The sequence below is a fragment of the Arabidopsis lyrata genome, assembly GCF_000004255.2.
Source record: "Arabidopsis lyrata subsp. lyrata unplaced genomic scaffold ARALYscaffold_8, whole genome shotgun sequence".
Classification (NCBI taxonomy): Eukaryota; Viridiplantae; Streptophyta; class Magnoliopsida; order Brassicales; family Brassicaceae; genus Arabidopsis; species Arabidopsis lyrata.
In genome coordinates, this window is record NW_003302548.1 from 1,163,359 (window position 1) to 1,182,046 (window position 18,688).

Sequence of the window (18,688 nt, forward strand, 5' to 3'; positions counted from 1 at the left end):
TCATGAGATTATGTAAACTAGTGTGTCATTAGATAAAATAATCTGGTACTAGATTTTAACCCGAGGTACACCGCGGGATGATTTATTTTTAAAGTTCGTATAAAAATATTTTGTAAATTGTATTTCTTTATAAAATATTTATTTATATTATAGTTTACAATTGTTATTAAGTAACGGTATACCACGAGTCCACGAGACAATTATTAATAAACTGAGGATTTAACCTGTATTAAAGCGGCATGTTAATGATATTTATAAATATTGATTCAAATTCGTCTGCTATATAAACCCATTCCGAAATATATATAACCCGTTCCGTAATTTCTTAACCCGTCCCGTGATTTGTTTTTGTTATAAAATTTAATGATTATTTATTATATATAAAAGTTTACAAATCATAACATTCTCTAAGTCATTTATATTTTAATAAACTGAAGATTTAATTTGTATTAAAGCGGCATATTAATGATATTTTAAAATTTTATAAATATTGATTCAAACTCATCCACCATATAACTTCGTTCCAAAATATATCTTGTCCTGTAATTTCTTAACCCGTCCCGTGATTTGTTTTCTAAAAATAGTAATTTTTTAAATTTAACGATTATTTATTATATATAAAAGTTTGCAAATTGTATCATTTTCTAAGATATTTATATTTTATAGATATCATTAGATAAAATAGTATAGATTTACATTTTTAGCTAAAATATCTGGCAATGAGGCCGATGGATACTCAAATATCAAAGGTCAAATTAATTCTTTATATTTGCTTTCATTTTCTACCTTCAAATATGTCTAATTATTTATTTCCTTATGAAAATTATTCTCCTCTTCAATGTCAACTTGGTCATCAAGCATAAGGGGGTGTTATTGGTTTGAGATTTAGAAAGACTTTTAATGAGTTTAAAAGTTATGTAGAATATGTTGTTATTCAATCAAGACTTTTAAAAACTCTATTACAATTTGGTGTTATTGGTTTGAGATTTATAAAAAGTAATCTAAAATCTTTATAAATCTAGTGTTATTGGATTAAGAGTTTTATAGAGTCATTAAAAGTTTTGTGTTATTCAATTAAAACAAAAGAATCTTGGATTGTTGATAAATTAAAATATTATGTTATTGGTTTAGGATTTTATCTAATTTTCTTCATAAAAAAAGTCATGAAAACTCTCCCATAAAATAGAGAGATTGTGAATAGAGTCCATGACTTTGTATGTGTCAGCAATCTTTGACACCGGAATCGTCTCCGTCGCTGCTTCTCCTGTTCTCCAGCAATTTCAAGTTCCAAAATTGGGGAATGGAGGAGACAAAGACATCTGTTTATGAGATGATATGATCTGTTTGTGTTTTTTGTCTTTGTCTTGGTCATCTATTTGTCTTCGCTTAATAAACAGTTTTCTATTTGTTGGGTTTGTGTTTGATTGGTGAATGAATGGACAAAGACAAAGACAAAAAACAAGAAAACCAAAAAAGAAGAAGAAGGATAACAGAACAGACGTGTTCTGGTTCAAAGACTGAAAGGGTTATCAAAACAACCCAGAAAAATATGAAACTTTGTTGAAAAATAGTAGAGAGATATACGAAGCTACAGGAAAAAGCGGAACGTGATTTGCTGTCACGGTCTGAAAGTTATGACCAATCTACCAAGACCGAAGAACAGAGCGACGAAGCTGAAGTGCACCAACTTCAAACTTTTTCTCAAGTCGACTCACAAGGAATCAGAAGCTTATCTTTATACGGTTGGAAATATCTTGATCTCAAGATTTCAGAACAACTTTTAGATCTCCAAACCGAGGTCTGAATCAGAAGATATCAAAGGAAGAAGATGAAGCAAAAACAAGACTATCAAGACTCAAAACCGCAAAATCGAAGAACCAAATTAGTACAACTCTCTGGTAAATAAAAACTTATATCAACTCCGTTAGCTTGCTAAAGATACCGCTATTATCACGCCAATTTCGGTGAACTGCATCAACAAGTAACTCTACCAACAATTTTGTCTCCTCTGGTCCCCATTGATTGTATGGACCCTTTTCCTTACTCTTTTGGGAATCTCCCATTGACTAAAAGCATTTGTTACAGATGAATATAAAACATAAGGATGTCCGATATTCAAACAACTTATCTTTGACTAAGCAAATCTTATTGACATTTTTTTCACATTCAAACATCCTAATATTAAACCAAACGTATCACATCTACACTTATGAATTATTATGATCATGATAAGCAAATCAAACGTATCAAAAAAAAAAGACCATTGACTTGTCACAAAACCAAACGTATCACAGCATAAGCAAATCTCCGCATGTATATATTATTAAACCAAACGTATCACATCACTTGACTTTTGCAAATTTTATAGATTTTGGTGCTAGAGAATCAAAAGATCCAAACACAATGAAAACAATTAAATATTATATGAACATACAAGAATCTAACGATCGACACACGAAATTCATAAGCGAGTATTATGATAGAAGAAGCGTACCTCTGTAACTCTGATAAACAACCTAGTATATAGAAGAAAACCAGGCCTACACAGAACATGTTATATAGAAGATAGAAGATGGTCACTAGACGTTAATAAAAATTGGACAAGATTTTGGAAATATTTTGTAGGAAAAGTTTGGAAAAGTCATCAAGAGTATACAAGATTATGGAAAAAAGTTTTAAAGACTTTACAAGATTTTGGAAAATAAATCATCAAGATAATATAAAACTTTTTAACAATCTTTTAAAATCCTTTATTATCAAGTCACTAAAAGTCTTTCTAAATCCCAAACCAATAACACCCCCTAAGTCTCTATAGAGACTAGAGAAGACCCACACGAGAAATCACCTTAACATAGTTTTAAAGATTCTAGAAAAATGTCTCAACCTCTCAGCCGAATCTTGAAGCCCCTTGTCCACACAAATGTCCTTGTAAGTTTTTTCTTTCTAATTCTTAATTTCTACTATAATTAGGGATTTTATTTTAGGGTTCTACTAGTGAATTTTTATTTATATGATTAGTTCAACGTACTTACATTTTGGCAGAGAAACAATAACTTGGTTCGGTGGTGTTCGTCTACACCAATCTACCCTTTTATGTTAATTGACCACCTCCTTAAAGTCGGAGGTTCTTCAAATGGTATCAACTCGATATCAAGAAGGTCCGGATCAGAGGGTGAAAATGAAATCATAATTAAGAACAAGTTTTTGGCTGGAGAAGTCTGCCAGGCAATGACTAAGGGATTGAATCAAAGTGGAGTGAATATTCACATGAAGGAAAAAACATTCCTCCGTGATATGGATAACGTTCGTCTAAACATCTATTACAAGCCCTCTGACCCTAAATCAAAATCTGTTTCTGTTCATCTACCTCCTCTTCCAAAAGGCTCTCAAATCCAAAACCTTGTCATGTCCTGTCTTCCTGACCTAGAAAATGATGATTGGGTCGTTGCTATCAAGTTTTCGGTATCTCGGCTTATGCTATATAGGCATAAAGACTTACGGTGGATCGATATCGAAACCACGCATGGGCATGAGTCTATATGCCCATACTCAAGTCTCATGTACTCTAAGAAAGATCAAAGATTTTACACTCCAACTCCTGGTGGCGTATACTTGTGCTCATTTGGTCTCAACTTCAAAGAGAAAGACGAGCCCAAGTATGATTTAATTTGTAAAAAAGATCTTCCTCAATATATGTTGTACGAGTTGGAGGAGATGAATTCGTTTACCAGGACAGATCATCTAGTGGAGTCACCTTCCGGGGAACAATTCCTCATCTCATGGTACACTACGTATATAGTTTTTGTTATTTTCTTTCACAAGTATACAGTAGCTGTTTCATTAATGGCTCTCTCATGTTGTGTTCAAAGGTACTACGGAGACGACTTTGAGTCAGACGCAGTCGTGCACAAAACAAAGCGGTTCTTGGTGTTTAAAGAGCAAGAAAAGGTTACAAGAGACAAAGATATGTATTACACTGAAAATATTGGAGATCTTTGTATTTTTCTTGGACATGGTGAACCTATGTGTGTCCCAGCAAGCTCGTCTCCAGGTCTTAAGCCTAATTGCATCTATTTCGCGGGACATAACTTTGGTGTTTTCGATATCACCTCCCAAACAATCACTCTCTTCTACACAGAGGAAGGTCCATTAAGATCCACTGCATTTCCTTTCTGGCCTCATCCATTCTCACTCACTCCTAGCTAGTTGATATGGTGTTGGGTTTTTTATTACTTCAATATTAATTTATGTTTACGTTTTCTTTGGTGTTATATGAAAAATCAATTCTTTAAACAAAAATAATTAAATTTTTATTACTTTATGTGTAATTAAGGATCTTTTTACTATATCAAAGATCTGAAAACAAACTTTTCTTTAGCCCTCTAGTAATTAAACCATTTATAGTGTATCAAATCTATTTTTGTATAAGGTCTAAATCTAGACATCATATTCATAATTAGTAAAAGTAGCAATTTGTTCTTCCACCATGCAGAGATTTTTCTACTTAATTGGCTATATTTACAGTAGTTTGTAAATTAGTTCTAATGGCTTGGCTCACTTGATCCAGCCATTTAATATAATGCTGTTGAAACAAGAAGAAAAAAAACTCCATTTCAATTCATTTTAATAACTATGTAACGCAAAGAGTTCCTTTAAAGCTAGCTTCTAAAATGTGATTTGTATATGATCCAATTAATGATCATAATTTATAATATTTATGTTTATGAATAAAATAAAGGAGCAAATAAATACAAAAGAACAAGACACAAATATCAAACAACTAAAAGAAGATTCAGGCCCAAAAGGAAAAGAGAAGCCCACGAAGCCCAATTCTGCAACTCTGCAACAATCACGCGCGCCCTTACCGCTTCTATCGCCGCCAACAAACATAAGCGTGCATAATCGCTTTGATGTTCTTGGAAGTAGCAGCATCTCATGCAACTAGAACATTCATCATTAGCTTTTTGTAACTCTTCTCTTTATAAAGACCTCTGCTTGTCATCCAATTTTGTTAAGGAAAAATATTGAATCTTTTCCTCTCTTTCAAGCTTTCTCTTCTTCTTTCATGGTATCAGAGCTTAGGACTCTGTTCCTGAGCCATGGAAGACTCTTTTTCTAAATATCTTAATATCTCTCAGGTTGTTACTCTCAAACTCACTCCAACGAATTACCTTCTATGGAAAACTCAATTTGAGTCCTACCTTTCTACACATCTTCTTCTGGGTTTCGTCACAGGCGCTACTCCTCGCCCGGTCTCCACCGTCACTGTTACAAAGGATAATGTCTTGTCTGAAGAAGCAAATCCAGAATTTCTGAAATGGATTCGCACTGATCAGTTGGTCAAAGCTTGGATCTTTGGATCTCTCTCCGAAGAAGCTCTCAAGGTTGTCATTAGCTTAAATTCTGCTCAAGAGGTATGGCTTGGCTTAGCTACGCGTTTTAATCGTGTTTCCACCACTAGGAAATACGATCTGCAGACACGTCTAAACACTTGTTCCAAGGCTGGGAAAACAATGGAGGCTTATCTAAGTGAGATTAAAAACGTTTGTGATCAGCTTGATTCAATTGGCTTTCCGGTTACAGAACAAGAGAAGATTTTTGGTGTTCTGAATGGGCTGGGAAAAGAGTATGAATCTGTAGCAACTGTGATAGAACACTCTCTTGATGTGTATCCAGGCCCATGTTTTGATGATGTCGTGTACAAGCTCACTGTGTTTGATGATAAACTCTCCAAGTATGCTGCAAACTCTGAAGTCACTCCACATCTGGCTTTTTACACGGATAAAAGTTATTCTCCACGGGGTAATTACAATGGTCGTGGTGGAAGATCGGGAGCTTCCCGTGGTCGTGGTTCTTACTCTACACGTGGTCGTGGATTCCAACAACAGTTTGGCTCTGGTTCAAACAATGGCCCTGGAAACTATCTGAAACCCACATGTCAAATCTGCGGGAAATATGGTCACTCTGCGTTTAAGTGTTACAAGCGGTTTGAAGAGAATTATCAACCTGAAGATCTTCATCATGCTCTTGCTACTATGCGCGTATCTGATCAAAATCACCCTGCAGGTCATGAATGGTTCCCAGACTCGGCTGCTACTGCCCATATCACAAACACCACCAATGGTCTTCAAAACTCCCAACCATACTCAGGTGATGATTCTGTGATTGTAGGAAATGGAGATTTTCTGCCCATCACTCATATTGGTACAATTCCTCTGAACACTTCTCAAGGTACACTACCTTTAGAGGATGTTTTAGTCTGTCCTGCAATAACTAAATCACTTTTATCTGTCTCCAAGCTTACTGATGATTATCCCTGCTCGTTTACGTTTGATTCTGATTCTGTTGTTATAAAGGATAAACGAACACAACAGCTCCTCACTCGAGGAACCAAGCATAAAGGTCTATATGTGTTGAAGGATGTCCCGATTCAAGCTTACTATTCTACTCGACAACAATCTACCGATGGGGAAGTGTGGCATCATCGATTGGGTCATCCTAACAAAGATATTTTGCAGCATCTTATCAAGACTAAGGCTATTGTTGTCAATAAAACAAGCTCTAATCTGTGTGATGCTTGTCAATTGGGAAAAGTGTGTCGTCTTCCTTTTGTTGCTTCTGATTTTATCTCTTCTCGGCCCCTAGAACGTATTCATTGTGATCTATGGGGCCCGGCACCTGTTATCTCTTCTCAGGGTTTTCAATATTATGTCATCTTTATCGACAACTACTCTCGCTTCTCATGGTTTTATCCGTTAAAGTTGAAGTCTGATTTTTTCTCGGTTTTTCTCCTCTTTCAACAACTTGTCGAGAATCAATACCAACAAAAGATTGCTATGTTTCAGTGTGATGGAGGGGGTGAGTTCATCTCAAATAAATTTGTTGCTCACCTTGCTTCATGTGGTATTAGGCAACTGATTTCGTGTCCTCACACTCCACAACAGAACGGGATTGCTGAAAGACGACATCGATATCTAACCGAACTTGGTCTCTCTCTCATGTTTCACAGCAAGGTTCCACATAAGCTATGGGTTGAAGCATTCTTTACCTCAAATTTTTTGGGTAATCTTCTTCCATCTTCTGCTGTGTCCAACAATAAAAGTCCCTATGAGATTCTGCATGGAACTCCTCCTGTCTATACTGCGCTGCGTGTTTTTGGGAGTGCATGCTACCCTTACCTTCGTCCTTATGCGAAAAACAAGTTTGATCCCAAGTCTCTTCTATGTGTGTTTTTGGGATATAACAACAAATACAAGGGATATAGGTGTCTTCATCCACCTACGGGAAAAATCTACATTAGTCGACATGTTTTGTTTGACGAAAGACAATTCCCGTACTCTGACATTTATTCTCAGTTTCAGACAACTTCTGATTCTCCCCTTCTCACTGCTTGGCAACGGGGGTTTCTCATCAAGAATTCCTCACCAGAAACACCATCCACATCCCCGAGCGTGGAAGATGTTGTTTTCCCTCTTCCAAATGTCTCCAGCAGCTCCACACCAAACACTGCCACTCCTGGTTTGGTCTTTTCAGATGATACTGCTCCTTTTAGTCCGATCACGTCTACATCGACTCCCACTCAGCCTGAGATTTTAACGTCTGATCTCGATCACTGCCCTCCTGACTCTGAACCGGCAGTCACCAACGATGTCACTCCGCAAATCACAAACAACTCTCTGTTTACCGATTCTGATTTTCCGCCTCTGTAATCTGCTGTCTCCTCTCCTCCTACTACAACAGATACCTCTCATCCCATGATTACTCGCGCTAAAGCAGGCATCACCAAGCCTAATCCAAAGTATGCTCTATTTTCTGTCAAATCTAACTATCTTGAGCCTAAATCCGTCAAAGCTGCTCTCAAAGATGAAGGCTGGACAAACGCAATGGGAGAAGAAATGGAAACGATACACGAAACTAATACATGGGACTTAGTCCCACCGGAAATGGCTGATCGTCCTCTTGGATGTAAGTGGGTGTTTAAAACGAAACTGAATTCTGATGGGAGTTTAGACCGATTGAAAGCTCGCCTTGTTGCAAGGGGATATGAGCAAGAAGAAGGCGTGGATTATGTTGAGACATACAGCCCCGTTGTTAGAACTGCCACGGTTCGATCTATTCTTCATGTCGCTACAATTAACAAATGGTCCCTTAAGCAACTCGATGTGAAAAATGCTTTTCTTCATGGGGAATTGAAAGAAACTGTGTTTATGACCCAACCACCCGGCTTTGAAGATCCCTCTCGACCTGACTACGTTTGCAAACTCAAGAAAGCAATTTATGGTTTAAAACAAGCGCCTCGGGCTTGGTTTGACAAATTCAGCTCTTATCTTCTACAGTTTGGATTTATCTGCAGCTTTTCGGATCCTTCTCTCTTTGTTTATCTTAAGGACAATGACGTTATGTTCTTGTTGCTTTATGTTGACGATATGATATTAACTGGTAACAATGCTGCTCTCCTTCAACAGTTATTGACCACTCTCAGTACAGAATTTCGAATGAAGGACATGGGAGCTTTGCATTACTTCTTGGGGATTCAGGCGCACTACCACAATGATGGTCTTTTCCTTAGTCAGGAAAAGTACGCTTCTGATTTATTGATCAATGCGGGCATGTCAGAGTGCTCACCCATGCCGACACCTCTTCCTCTTCAGCTTGATCAGTTACCAGGTAACAACGAACCTTTTCCTGAACCCACCTATTTCAGAAGCTTGGCGGGCAAACTCCAATATCTCACTCTCACCAGACCTGACATCCAGTTCGTGGTTAATTTTGTTTGCCAAAAGATGCACTCTCCTTCCATGTCTGATTTTCATTTACTCAAAAGGATCTTGCGGTATCTTAAAGGTACAATGACAATGGGCATTAATCTATCTTCAAACACAGATTCTGTTCTTCGTTGCTACAGTGATAGTGATTGGGCTGGCTGCAAGGACACACGACGATCTACCGGAGGTTTCTGTATATTCCTCGGCTCCAACATTGTCTCGTGGTCTGCTAAACGTCATCCCACCGTCTCCAAATCCTCCACCGAAGCTGAATACCGGACATTGTCTTTTGCAGCATCTGAAGTTGCATGGATTGGAGCCTTGCTCCAAGAAATTGGTCTTCCCCAACATCAAATCCCTGAGATGTACTGTGACAACCTTTCAGCCGTCTACCTCTCTGCTAATCCCGCTCTTCACTCTCGTTCCAAACACTTTCAGGTGGACTACCATTATGTCCGTGAAAGAGTGGCTTTAGGCGCTCTCACTGTCAAACACATTCCAGCCTCCCATCAACTTGCTGACATTTTCACTAAGTCTCTTCCTCAAGCACCATTCTTCGATCTTCGGTTCAAACTTGGTGTCGTCTTGCCGCCGGACACAAGTTTGAGGGGGTGTATCAAACAACTAAAAGAAGATTCAGGCCCAAAAGGAAAAGTGAAGCCCACGAAGCCCAACTCTACAACTCTGCAACAATCACGCGCGCCCTTACCGCTTCTATCGCCGCCAACAAACATAAGCGTGCATAATCGCTTTGATGTTTTTGGAAGTAGCAGCATCTCATGCAACTAGAACATTCATCATTAGCTTTTTGTAATTCTTCTCTTTATAAAGACCTCTGCTTGTCATCCAATTTTGTTAAGGAAAAATATTGAATCTTTTCCTCTCTTTCAAGCTTTCTCTTCTTCTTTCAACAAACACTAATCTCGTGTCTGACTGATTCGGTTTACTTTGAATTTGACCGAAACAAACGTATAAATAATATGAGGAAAAACTTTTCACACCAAGTCTGATCTGGTCCAAGTGGTCGGAGCCTAACGCATAGATTCCACGTAAAGCTTGGGACCAGATTTCGATTCTTAGTATCTTCCTCTCTCTTTATCTTTCATGACCAGTTTGCAGTTGTTGTTGTTGTTGTTGTTCTCTCTAGAGAAATCAGGTAATCCAAATTACCTTTTTTTTACTTCAATTATTATTTTTTATTTTTTTTGACGTCACTTCAGTTATTATTCTAATATCAATAATCATTTAAATTTATTAATTATTTGAAGGATTATCTTTGTTCTCCTATATTTGATGTAAGGATATAAACAAGAGTTTATTAAGCTAGCTATCTCCTTTCTTATTCTTTATGTTATTTTGTTCTTTCATATTTATCTACATAATAGTGCATCTTCTGTTTATCCAGCATTTTAAAATTTAAACTTGAATATACATTTTTAAACTTTAAAATAATATTTTTTACTTTGAAAAATATTTTATTGACATAAATATAATATAACAAATATGTTATTATATATGTTAATCCTTTTGTCACTCATTAAAGAAAAATTTGACGATATCGTCATTATAAAATACGAGAAAAATATAATAGTATCAACAAAAAAAATGCAAAGGAAAGAAAAAAAAAGGTAAAAGAGATTTGGATAAGAGACTAAATTCTTTGTGTTTGCTGTTTGATAAATTTTAAGTTTGTACTTAGTTACATCCCTAAATGATATTTCTTTTGCTTCTAATTATATGTCGTTTATGGTTATTTCACATATATTAAAATAACAATTAAAATTTCATTTTTACCCTTCATTAATACACAATATTAATTTTTATTGGTTAATACATTAAAATAATAAGTATACAACATGAAATTTAAATTAAAATTTGCATGAAAAATATAATCACACTTTTCTGAAACAAATTATATTTTAAAACAACACTTAATTTGAAACGAATGAAGTCAATCTAAATCTTTAGAATTTATTTTCAGTTTTTGGATAGTTATTGCTTCGTCCATAATCAATATAGTTAACAACTTATTTTTTTTATTTTATTTTTTGCCAACCACACATTTATTAAAAAAAAACTCCTTGGTTGGTTACTCAATTAGGAGGAGAAATGTTTAGAAAGGTAGTTTCAGAAACTAAAAGTCTAGAAGAACGGATTAAGCAGTCCGTTTTTAAATTACAAGAACGAGAAATAAGAGATAGCGGAAAAGAGGAAAAAGAGACACGGAGCAAACCAAACTCATCTAGCAGGTTGGAGAAAGTCGGCCATTCATAAAGTGACTGTAAACAGCTTATTTAATTTATCAGATCAACTACAAATTATAAGGCAGAAACACTACTACGTACTCTTGTGGATTATGCCAATTAACAAGATCCTGTTCAAACACAAACGTAAATAGCTTTTTTTTTTGTTTTTTTTGTGGTTTTTTTTTCAGCTTGGTTATGTTAAGTAATTAAAAGACAACAAGCTGCCACCAAATCGGGTCTGGTTCAAGTGGTTGGATTCTAGTCTGACTACGTTCTTCAATGCTTGGAATCTAGAGTTCGATTTGGTGCCATGTCCCTCTCTCTCTGTCTTCCCAATCTAGTGACCAAACAGTTACTTCGCTTTGGTTACACAGAATATGAGGTAATTTAAATTACCTTTTTGTATATAAAGTTAGCGAGTCAGAGGTTCAAGGATATACCTCTGGCCTAGGGATCTAGTTCATCCGATGTAGTATTTTGACATTTATTCGTTGCTTCCAAAACTAAGTAGACAACCAATATTGGTAAACTATGTAATATGTGTTTGTACTTTGCGTTTCTATTCATCTTCTCATATCCATAATTATACAAATAAATTAAATAGTGTTGAAGAGGACTGGTTGTATCATTTGCAGTCTTCTAGTAGAGGATAGATGACAGACTATCCGCGTTATTATCAATGAGATGTTGATAGTCTTCAATCAGTAAATTACATTTGGTTAGTTATATAATTTTTTGTTTTAGCTATGAAAGATAAAAATCTCTAAAGTAAACTACAAAAACTTTGTGCTTACCAAAAAAAAACTACATAACTTTTTTTATTTTTTTTATTTTATTTTTTTATTTTTTAAATTAAAATTATATTAATCTTTCCCAACTTGGGCAACGCTACATGTTACATCGGAGGAAGAACACAGCTACAAAACGGTGAGAAAAAATCATACGACGACGACCGAAATCGAGATCTGAGAAGCTACGGGTGATGGAAACACAAGGTCAGAACGAATAGAACCAGCGGTAACAAAGGAAACTTTTTTGCGGTTACGCTCCGACTCCGAGAGCCTTGACAAGATTTTATGGTTACTACATAACTTTATGGTTACTCGTCCGAATGAAAAAGAAAATTTCTAACAAAATGAAACATAATTAAATCTAAAACAAACAAATATCAATCTCTTTACTTAAATCTACCATCGCGATTTCCATAAGCGTCGCTTCTGTAGTAAAATTGATCGTTGTCACTGTTATCGTTTTCGTCGTTGTTTGTGAATCTCAAGATGACCGTAGAGACCATAGCCATGTCCTGTCTCTCGGACAAAGGCTGGCTCTTGCTCGTTTTCCTCATCCACCGTGCTCCGGTGATTCTCTGGCATGAATAAAATATGGTTTTTAACGGTTACTCCGGTTAAAATTTGGCGGTTTCTTGCTTGTGTTTGCGAATGAAAGAAAGATGCGATGAAGAAGTGAGACAGAGAAGAGACGTTAGTGATTGAGCCATTTTTGGTGGTTTATATATGTTGGTCGATTAGAAATTATACATATAGATATATATATATATATACATATATATATATATATGTGGTTTTTTGCCTTTTTGTTGAAAATTACCAAACATTAGGTCGATTTAATTGGTCAAAATAATTAGAGTTTTTATTACCAAACGTTGGGTACAATAAAAATAAATGATGAGTTCACAAAAAAGAGTGATGAGAAAGTAACGAAAAGAGACTAATAAGTTTAATTAGTTTGGTTGCTTGATTTGCGGAAAAGCAATTTGAATGATTGACCACCGAAAGTATATATAAGAAATTTTTTAATTCATAAATTCATTACACTATTTTATCTAACATTAATATAGTTACAAAAACAGAGAATAAACATGGGTAACTAACTTTGTTGTGGTGTACGTCGTATGCATTATATGGTGAATCATTATGCAAATTAGAGTTAGAAACAGTTTTTGTGGCAGCTCATGATTCAAGAAACCCATTTGTCAAAAAAAAAAAAAAGACAACGCTTTTAACTTTTGTCTGTTTTATAACACTAGAACTCCATACATTTCATTAACAATCTAATCAAAATCTTTAGTCGGTGGAAAACCCAAAACAAAAGATGGGCATTGTGTCGACGGTAGAGTGCGATTTTTATAACACGTTTAACAGAAAAAGAAAAAAACGAATAAAAATCGCACTTTACTATCGACGATGATGATTCTTTTTAACTTATATAACACATATAATATTACAAAAACAATATATAACCAATTTAAAGAAATTACCATATGAAAAAACAAAATTAGCAAGAGCAAAAGAATACATTATTATGGCGTTTATCCGTCAAGATACTAGGATCTTGATTCCTTTATACAAAGATAAATTTAAAATTTAACTCTACGATGATGGGTATAAGAGCAAATAAATACATTATTATGCCTTTTATCCGTCAAGATAATTGCATATCAAAAGAAATGGAAATGTTCTCCATTAAAAACAGAATAAAAAATTATATATAACTTTTCAGAAAGCAAAAAAACAAAGAAAGGAAAAACTCGAAAACAATGGTTGATGGTACAATACAACATACTATTGCATTTGGTTATTTATTATATAAATATATCCATCGGAGGACTTGTTTATGCAACCGTCGACCGCCGTCTTACGTCGCTCTCTAAGCTTTCTTTCCTTGCTGAAGCAAAAGAAGGTCCAATTCTCATATTAATCATCTTTTTCTCAAAATTCAAAACAATTTATATCTTTATTATTAAGCAAAATTTCTTAAGCTTTGTTGTGAAAAATGAACTGACCCGTTTCTCTTCTTCGATCTTGGCCTTAATGATAGAGTACATTGCAACACCAGCAATGGCTATTCCTGTTCCTATACCTGTCTGTGTCGATATCTTGTTTCCTGCAAACATTAATTAAGTAAATAAATATGAATTGCTTCATGCGTTATTTTCTAATGTCTAGTAAGCAAACATATTGAGGAGAGTAAGTAATATTTTACCGAAGATAACGATGGAGAAACCGATCACGAACACACGTTTCAGCACGTTTCCAACCGCGTGAGTCAGCGGTGCGACCCTTTCCAAGGTATTTGTAGCCAACTGCAACCGCGGTGTTCTCAAAGTTTTAGTTTCCTTTATAAACTCAGGGTTAAGTTTAAATATAGAAACTTTTGAATTTTACATACCTGATTGTAGAGATGGTAAAACATTCCAACCCAGAAGAGATCAGAGATGAATTTTGTCATTCCAACTTTAGCAATGGCGTCGGCGAAACCATGGTTCAGTAGTTTAGGACCTTCAACCTAAGAACAAATTTTAACCAGAAACCCCAATTAATAACAAAAAGAAAACACATTACTTCTCCCAAACGTAACTAGTGAGAGATAATGAAAGTGACTTAACGATGATGGCAGGAGGAATGCAGACAAAGAGAGCGATGATGGAGATGTAAGCGTAGACATTTGTACTGTCCATATCAGTCTGCAAATCACAATTCAGTTTTCACTATCAAACCTTGACACGGTTTAGTTTAGTAGTGTAAAAAAGAAGAGGGAAGAATCAAGAACCATGGCTTTCTTGGAGAAGATGCTTCGGTAAGTGAAGGAAATGTTTGAGATCATGGCACTGATGAAACCAAGCCAGTTGAATGATAGCTCAGTAAGTGAAGCCATTGCAACACCTGCAAAATTTTTACTAGGTCGTTAATCCAAGTAACTTAGGACAGAAGAAACACGAAAAGGGTTTGATTGAGTGTTTACCAAGAACAACAGGAGCTAGAGACAACCATAATGTTATGGGGATGGATTGTCCCATAATGAATTGAGAAGCAGCCGCATTGAAGAATGGCTCAAGTGCTGCGTTTTGGCAAAAACATAAAAATGTTAGATTTTGATTTAAAGAAATTAATGTTATTTTTATGTTGTATAGATTTGTTTCAAAAATACCTTTGATGGTGTGGGTGAAGGAGACAGCAACCGCGGCAAAGGAAACATTGCTAGTGACATGGCCTATGGCGTGACAGACTGCAACTGGTATCAATACCTTGAGGAGATTCGAGTCAATTGGCTGCAAACCATCAAATCATTCACATGAGCCAAGAGTACACCATTAGATAATAACATTAACAAACAATGTAACATCAACTGGGCGTTTGGTCTAGTGGTATGATTCTCGCTTTGGGTGCGAGAGGTCCCGAGTTCGATTCTCGGAACGCCCCAAATTTTTGCATTTTGCATCTCATAAACTAAGAACTGTAAAATGAGCTATAAAGAGATGAACTTACGGCTCGTTTAGGAAGGCCCACGGACCAGCTGATCAAGCAGTATACCACTCCCACGAACAAGTGTATCACCGATACAAAACTGAAAACAAAATACAACATTCTTTATTACTCCCTCCGTTTCATAAAGAGTGTCGTTTTAAGGTTTTATTTTTGTTTCACAAAGAGTGTCGTTTTAGGTTTTCAATGCAAAATTTAATGATTTTTTTATGTTTTATGACTATTAGTATTCTGCAGATTGTTTTACTATTGGGCAGATTATGTTTAGGTATATAGTTAATGATGTTTTTGTTTAGAAAAAACAAAAAATTTAATGTTTTCTTAATCTGTGTGCAAAACTCTAAAATGACACTCTTTGTGAAACAGAGGGAGTATTATATTGTAAAAAGACATAATTTATTTATATTTAAAGACAAATGGATTCTTTTTCGAACAAATGTATTCTCTTGATACAATATTCAGATTCGATTCTTAATCGGACCAACAGAATAATATTTGGCCCTAAAAAGAAAAACAATATGGACCACAGAATATAGTTAGATCATAAATTGAAAATATTGCGATTAACTCTTAACAAACACTAATCCACAAATAAAAAAGATTAAACACAAATGTAAAAATGTGTGTAAACAAACTTACTAGGGATAAGGGAAGTAATTATAGATCTTCTTGTTAAGGATGTTGAAAATCACATTCAAGAAGTACCTGTTAATACCAAATGAGGGTAAATCCGTAAATTCACACTGAATTCCGAAACTTGGCGCTAAAATCACAAGAATCTGCTAAAGTGCGCATGATAAAATTTAAGATAAGCGCGTGAAAGACACGTACCACATGAAGAAGAAGAACCCAGTGACTAGCCATGGATACTTGGCGAGGAATCCAACTTTAGCTTCCCTGCGAAATAAACGAGTTCAGATTCACCGAGTCAAACGAGTCAACACCGAGTAAGCTAGAAACGGACCTCTTACCCAGCGGTATCTCCACCTTCAGCAGCGGCGGCTTTAACCGGTTTGAGAATCTCTCTTTTCTCTCCGCCGTTGATCGCCGACGAATCGAGAAGAAGAATCGGACGAAGCTGACGACCGGAGATCAGATTCGCTCCTTCTCCGATTCCTCCGATTGGTTTAACCGAGAAAGACGAGGAAGATGACGACGCAGTGCTGAATTGACGGTGGATCGCTCCGATAGGTCGTCTCAATTTCGGAATTCCGACGACATTCGCGGTGGCGCGTAACAGCACGCGTGACTCCATTGAAATCGAAATTCAGAGTTTTAGACAGTGAGAGCAAAGAGGAAGCGAAGATATGAGGTTTTCGAGTATTTCAAGAGATGATACTTATTGATCGGACGGCTACGATGATCTTGATTTGGTTAATCTAGTGTGTCGCGGTGTATGGGCGTATGATACGGTTAATGGTGAATTTGATCTAACGGTTGAGAATGATGTGATTAGATAAGAATCGTGAGATATTGGTTTAGATTGGATGAGTGTAGGGTCCATCTTATCTTGATAAGTGGATGGTTTTTAGAGAGACACAGTGAATATTAGCCAATCGAAGTTCCATATCATCATCATCTGTATAATTTTGTTTTTTTGGAAGATAATAATAATTGAAGTTTTTGTAGATTTTTTTTCAATTATTTACCTTATACTGTATGTTGAATGGTCTTCAAATTATTGAACGTGACAGAGTCACAAGAAAGTAGATTTTTTTAAATGAAATTTACATTATTTTAAATGTATAAACATCTATATTTAATTTCATTTCTTTATTGTTTGTTTGTCAGCATTTGACTTGCAGTTTCATTCCCATATTTTGAATATCTTATTACTTTGTTTTAGTAATACATTTTTGTAATTTCTCAAATTTATATAATTATAACTCAAATTAGAGTTTTCTACCAAAAAAAAAAAATTAATATCATTTTTTGCAAGTTTACCCTTAGCATATAAAAAAAAGTACAAATCAACCCCATTTTCAATCATTCTTTCGTACATGATCACATCAGCCTTAATAAATTCGGTTTCCCTGATAGGAATTTGAAAATTTTGTAGAATTCATCCTCATATTTTTTAGTAATTAACGCTTTTATCTTTTCGTTTTGTGCTTGAGTGATGATTGAATCAAAATCATCTAGGTTTCTTCCTAACTATGTGAGCTCTTTAACATCATCACCTCTAGAGTACGTAGAAAACGACGACGAAAACTTATGCTTCTTTGGATCCGATAACTTCCCAAATCTTTCTTAACTCTATTGTAGCCTTGTTTTTACCTTCTTTTTTTTTGCCAAGATTACTTTTGTTTAGGTTCTATTATTTTGTAAGATCTCAACTTTTATTTTTATGTTGTTTACATATTTAGCAAAAAAAAAAAAACTATGTATTTTATTGTTGATTGAGTGATTATTGTGTTAGTATGTAAGCAAGGGTGATTGTTTTCATTGGTTAATTTGTTACTCATTCCTCTTTTTGTAAGGCATATAAAGTCATTTTGTAAATTTTAGTTATTTAAACTTTATGTGAAAACTAGGTGCATGAATAGATTTTGGAAAAGAATTAAGGATATATCAATGACCTTTATTCATTTGCATGACCACAGAGAGAAATCAAAAGATAACCAAAATACTCTTGTTTTACTTTTCCTCATAACCTATTACACATCGAATCCAATTCAATATCGTCACTTCAATTTTACGATGAGACAATGTTTACTTCGAACACAATAAGATTTCAAGTGAAAAGACGAAGACAAGTTTAATATAAAAACCTTTTTTTATTGATGACGATGAAACTCCAAAAGGATACTTCTTTTCGGAGGGATTATGGATCACGGATGTTCCAACAGATGGATCTATCGGAAATGAAGAAATATCGAACAGGCCTACGTCAGCAGCCCCGTAGCCTCCCGCAGCCTCCTTTGACGGAGGTTTGACGGAGGTGGCGAAGCAACCTACGCAGCCCCGTAGCCTCCCGTAGCCTCCTTTGACGAAGGTTTGACGGAGGTGGCGAAGCAACCTACTTTGACGTAGGTCTTTGACGAGGGGCTTTGACGCGGGTTTGATGGAGGTGACGAAGTAACCCCTAGAGGGTGTGGGCTTGAGTAAAGAGCATCGCTGACAAGAGGATGTGGCCAATTACTAGTTGGCTTGGAGCAAAGAGAGAGAGAAAGAGATTCGACTTGTATAAGAGGGAAAGACAAGATCATCTCCAGACTTGGCCAGAGAGTCAAATATGCGTTTTCGCACAGTAAGGCACTTTAGACTTTGATTTCCGCTAAATCTTCAAGAGAAAATGTCTTTGCCTCAGCTTCACATATAAACGTTCTTTGGCGTAGTCTTTTCTTTTTCCTCAACCAGGACTGGCAGCTTCCACAACTCTTTCAAAGCAGTA

General features: G+C 35.6%; 3 protein-coding genes and 1 non-coding gene across 5 annotated transcripts; 2 read left to right on the forward strand and 2 right to left on the reverse strand.

Moving 5' to 3' along the window:
- Positions 1-2,815: 2,815 nt before the first annotated feature.
- On the forward strand, positions 2,816-4,211 carry LOC9299503. The gene is made up of 3 exons (XM_002863381.2): positions 2,816-2,928; positions 3,043-3,782; positions 3,870-4,211. Exons 1-3 carry the CDS (start codon positions 2,875-2,877, stop codon positions 4,204-4,206), a joined length of 1,131 nt encoding a protein of 376 aa, XP_002863427.1. The 5' UTR covers positions 2,816-2,874; the 3' UTR covers positions 4,207-4,211.
- Positions 4,212-11,856: 7,645 nt separating this feature from the next.
- On the reverse strand, positions 11,857-12,508 carry LOC9299504. Its single transcript, XM_002865158.2, is given in 2 exon segments — positions 11,857-12,275; positions 12,277-12,508. Coding segments are annotated over 2 exon segments (192 nt in total). The 5' UTR covers positions 12,357-12,508; the 3' UTR covers positions 11,857-12,163.
- A 906-nt stretch (positions 12,509-13,414) lies between these two features.
- On the reverse strand, positions 13,415-16,916 carry LOC9301279 (triose phosphate/phosphate translocator TPT, chloroplastic). 2 transcript variants are annotated; one of them, XM_021025888.1, is made up of 12 exons: positions 16,266-16,916; positions 16,126-16,191; positions 15,934-15,999; positions 15,298-15,376; positions 14,960-15,080; positions 14,774-14,869; positions 14,582-14,694; positions 14,418-14,495; positions 14,201-14,317; positions 14,015-14,114; positions 13,815-13,915; positions 13,415-13,696 (listed from the first exon to the last, which is right to left on the reverse strand). In XM_021025888.1, the coding sequence occupies exons 1-12, from the start codon at positions 16,547-16,549 to the stop codon at positions 13,679-13,681; spliced, it is 1,239 nt and encodes a 412-aa protein (XP_020881547.1). In that variant the 5' UTR covers positions 16,550-16,916; the 3' UTR covers positions 13,415-13,678. The 2 variants fall into 2 exon arrangements, with proteins under 2 accessions (XP_020881547.1, XP_020881553.1); XM_021025894.1 differs by having other exon boundaries at positions 16,259-16,558.
- On the forward strand, positions 15,160-15,231 carry TRNAP-UGG. The gene has a single exon. It is a non-coding gene; the product is annotated as a tRNA-Pro (tRNA).
- Positions 16,917-18,688: the final 1,772 nt, after the last annotated feature.

Excerpts from the sequence above, each read along its gene's own strand:
- LOC9299503 (XM_002863381.2), top strand. The coding sequence starts at position 2,875 with ATGTCTCAACCTCTCAGCCGAATCTTGAAGCCCCTTGTCCACACAAAT. Across the intron at positions 2,929-3,042 it reads TTGTCCACACAAATGTCCTT|AGAAACAATAACTTGGTTCG; the intron begins GTAAGTTTTTTC and ends ACATTTTGGCAG. Across the intron at positions 3,783-3,869 it reads GAACAATTCCTCATCTCATG|GTACTACGGAGACGACTTTG; the intron begins GTACACTACGTA and ends TTGTGTTCAAAG.
- LOC9301279 (XM_021025888.1), bottom strand. The coding sequence starts at position 16,549 with ATGGAGTCACGCGTGCTGTTACGCGCCACCGCGAATGTCGTCGGAATT. Across the intron at positions 16,192-16,265 it reads GAAGGTGGAGATACCGCTGG|GGAAGCTAAAGTTGGATTCC; the intron begins GTAAGAGGTCCG and ends TTTATTTCGCAG. Across the intron at positions 14,496-14,581 it reads TCTTCTCCAAGAAAGCCATG|ACTGATATGGACAGTACAAA; the intron begins GTTCTTGATTCT and ends TGTGATTTGCAG.